We start from the raw sequence: 3,600 nt of genomic DNA, 5'->3' as shown, positions 1-3,600 counted from the left end.
GTGTTGTTTTTTTTCTATAAGGTGCCGTCAAGTCAGTCTGATTCATAGGGACCCCATGCATGCATTGAAACATACCCTAGGAAACCATAAATTCAAATATCACCGGAGACAAATCAACTCTGAACACTTCCCTTCATTTAATTCTACCAATACAGAAATAAAAAAAAAAAAAAAAAAAGAACACACCATACCGGGTCATTATGAGTCGGAACTGACTCGACAGTACTTAACAACAACATTCTGTTTTTCTGAATTCAGAATATTCCAACATAGAACAAGCTTCACCCTAACAACAATGTGTTAGATACTGAAAGACAGGAGGCTTCTGGGTTTGGGAAGTAACTCAGTCACTAACGGAGACTTCCCTGAAATCAGTAATTCTAAATTATCCCATGTTTGGCAACCTAAGATAGTTTTTACACTTGGACTGACACATCACAGTTAGACCAAGAAGCGTTGAGGGATATGCAACCTGCCCCCCGCCCCTTTTGTTTTTTAAGTAGGGCAATTTTAGAAAAGTTCATTTGGAAGTTGAAAACAAAAAAACGAAACAAACACTTTGCCGTCACCAATTCTGACTCCTAGAGATTCGACAAAACAAGGTAGAACTGCCACAAAGGGTTTTACCCTCACCACTGAACCAATAAATAACATCCATATAAACAGAGAAAAGATTGAAGTTGTCAGTGGACTTCGTTTTACTTGGATCCAAAACCAACACTCCTGGAAACAGCAGTCAAGAAATCAAAGGACAGATTGCATTAGACAAATCGGCTGCATTAAGACTTCTTTAAAGTGTTCAAGAGCAAAGAAGTCAGTTTGAGAACTAAGGTGTGCCTGATCCCAAACCATGATATTTTCAACAACCTCATATGACTGCGAAAGCTGGACAGTGAATAAGGAAGACTGCAGAAGAATTGATGCATTTGAGTTATGGTGTTGGAGGAGAATATTAAAGGTACCATGGGCTGCTAGAACAAGCATATCTGAGTTGGAAGAAGTACAGCTAAAATGCTTCTTAGAAGCCAGGATGGTGAGACTTCGTCTTCTTATACTTCAACGTATTATCAGGAGGGACCATTCCCTGGCGAAGGACATCAAGGTTGATAAAGTGAGGGTCAGCGACAAAGAAGACAACCCCCAACGAGCTGGACTGGGCTCAAGCCTGTGAGGATGGCGCAGGACTGGGCAGTGTTGTGTTCTATTGCATAAAGTTGCTATGAGTCGGAACCAACTTGACAGCACCTAACAATCTTTACTTAAGTAAACTGACACATCTTTTTCCAACAGAGCTTCTGGCAGGTTCCAACTGATGACCTTTTGCTTAGCAGCTAAGTACTTAACTGCCATACCACAGGCTATAAAATGATTCTTTAAAAGCTATATGGGCATCCGGGTTACCCTAGCTTGAAAACAGTGCTCTGGAAAATGTAACTCTAATTCCTTACCAATACAACCATGGTCGTTTTCAATCTAACCTCTGTTGCTGTATTTGTCACTATGTTGTTTTTGTTAAGTACCGTGGAGTCGGTTCCAACTCATAGCGACCCCATACAGGGTTTCTGAGGCTGTAAATCTTTACGGGAGCAGAAAGCCTCATCTTTCTCCCGCGGAACAGCTGGTAGTTTCGAACTGCCAACCTTGAAGTTAGCAGCCCGATTCATAACCACTACACTACCAATCACTGGATGGCTCTCTCCAACCTCAGCTCAGGACTGTCTAACTGTTTCCAGTTCTCACTTGAGGATTTGCTACATCTTTTCTAAAGTTACTCTGTGTCTGGAATGTCTTGCTATCTCTTTATTCCCAGAAAACACTTGCTCTGTTTTCAAGTCTCCTTAGTTCGATAAAAGTCCTGGTGGTGCTGGGGAGTAAGCACTGGGCTGCTCATGAATCCTATATAGGATCGCTAGGAGTCAGAATTTACTAATGGCAGTGAGTTTGGTTTGGTTAGTTCAATAAGCAGTTAGTAACTTTCTGTCTCCTGTTTATGTTAATAGGAAAGGATTGGATGGACCACAGTACCAAGAGGATCAAGGCCACTACCAGCTGTAAACGCCTAGATTTGACCAAAATCAACAGGTGTTAAAGCTGAAGCTGTGATGTGAATTATCTGGGAGAGTGGAGATGATTCCATTTACGATGGAAGCATTAAAACATTCTTAAATCCAGAATGCAATAATGAAGACCAGGGTACGGTAGTTTTCCAAGTTAAGTCTGGGGTACCTGTCTTCTGTCTATCACAGCACACACAGCAAGTGTCTGTTTACTTGACTAAAAATCTCCCCTAGACCACAAGTCCCGAGAAAACAAGTCTGCCTTGTTCACCATTCTATCCTCTCAGGACCTTCCATAGCGACTGACTCATTAAGTATTTGTCGTGTTTATTAAAAATTGTTTGGAGAGTAACTAAATGAAAAAACGGAGGGATGGATACATGAAGAGTGTTAAATTCACGGCATCTGGGGTCCTATTGGAATCTCTATAGTTTAAGAAAGTATTTCCCTAGAGGGAACCAAGAGTAAGGAAGTGAAAAGGTGGGTATCCATGTTAAGTTCAACCCTGAAGCCTGAGAGAGGTCTGGACTCACCTCCAAGCGAGGAAAATTTAAACCGTAGCGCGGCGGGAAAAACGAAGCACCGAGGCCCAGGCGAGGGGGATGCTTCGAGGTTCGGGAACTCAGAGGCGGGGCAGACTAAGTTCCTGGGGCGTGGCGGAGTGGGAGAAAGATTCTGAGGAAGCGCAAAGTCTCGGCCGCGGTCGCCTCGCCTCCCAAGGGACTAAGGGGCGAGGGGCAGAAAGTGAGGCGGGGGTGGTCGAAGGGCGCGAAAGGGCCCTGAGGCACAGTGCCCCTGGCTCCGCAGCAGTACTCACCTAGAGGACCCAGCTTAGTCCCGGCTCGGCGCCAGTTCAGTGCCACTGCCTTCCTCGGCCTGCTGAGCCGGCAGGAGGGCGGCCTTAGGCGCCCCTAGCAACCACGCAACACCACGCGACCCGCGCTCTCAGCCGCTGCCGCCTGCCACGCACTACGCGCGCCCCTAGAGGACGGATCGAGAACCAGGGAGAGGAGACCAGAGGCGGCAGAAGGCCGGCGCGCAGAATCTTGGGGACTGTGGGGACTGGGCCGTCACCTGCCTTGCGCACGCGCAGTCGCTTCAGTGCGGGTGGGGCCCGGCGAGCAGGATTCTGGGAGATGTAGTGCTGAAGTTAAATCCCAGAAAGGCTGTGTTCTGGAAGTCCGGAACTCTCCCTCTTTAGTTTTGTTGTTGTTATGTGCCATGGAGTCGGTTCCGACTCATAGCGACCCTGTACAGGTTTCCAAGGCTGTCAAACTTTAAGGGAGCAGAACGCCTCATCTTTCTCCCACGGAACAGCTGGTAGTTTGGAACTGCGGACCTTGTGGTCCGCAGCCCGATTTGTAACCACTACACTACCCTCCACCTAAACCCACCAGAAATTTGGAAGACAATCTGGCCGACTGATTGGAAGAGACATATTTGTGCCCATTCCAAAGAGAGGTACCCCAACAGAATGTGGAATCATAGGACAATCTCTTTGATATCCCATGCGAGTAAAGTTTAATTAAAGGTTATGCAGAAA

The 3,600-nt window shown here is 46.2% G+C and overlaps 1 protein-coding gene across 1 annotated transcript in view; it reads right to left on the bottom strand.

The window, feature by feature from the left end:
- Nucleotides 1-2,482: 2,482 nt before the first annotated feature.
- The window catches only part of STK36 (serine/threonine kinase 36), a 42,680-nt gene continuing 41,562 nt past the window's right edge, over nt 2,483-3,600 (bottom strand). Inside the window, 3 exon segments of the mRNA XM_006867867.1 lie at nt 2,483-2,505; nt 2,591-2,780; nt 3,028-3,201. Of these exon segments, the coding sequence (XP_006867929.1) occupies nt 2,483-2,505; nt 2,591-2,780; nt 3,028-3,201 (387 nt within the window).

The sequence above is a fragment of the Chrysochloris asiatica genome, unplaced genomic scaffold (assembly GCF_000296735.1).
Source record: "Chrysochloris asiatica unplaced genomic scaffold, ChrAsi1.0 scaffold00110, whole genome shotgun sequence".
Lineage (NCBI taxonomy): Eukaryota > Metazoa > Chordata > Mammalia > Afrosoricida > Chrysochloridae > Chrysochloris > Chrysochloris asiatica.
This window is presented reverse-complemented; position numbering and strand designations above follow the sequence as displayed.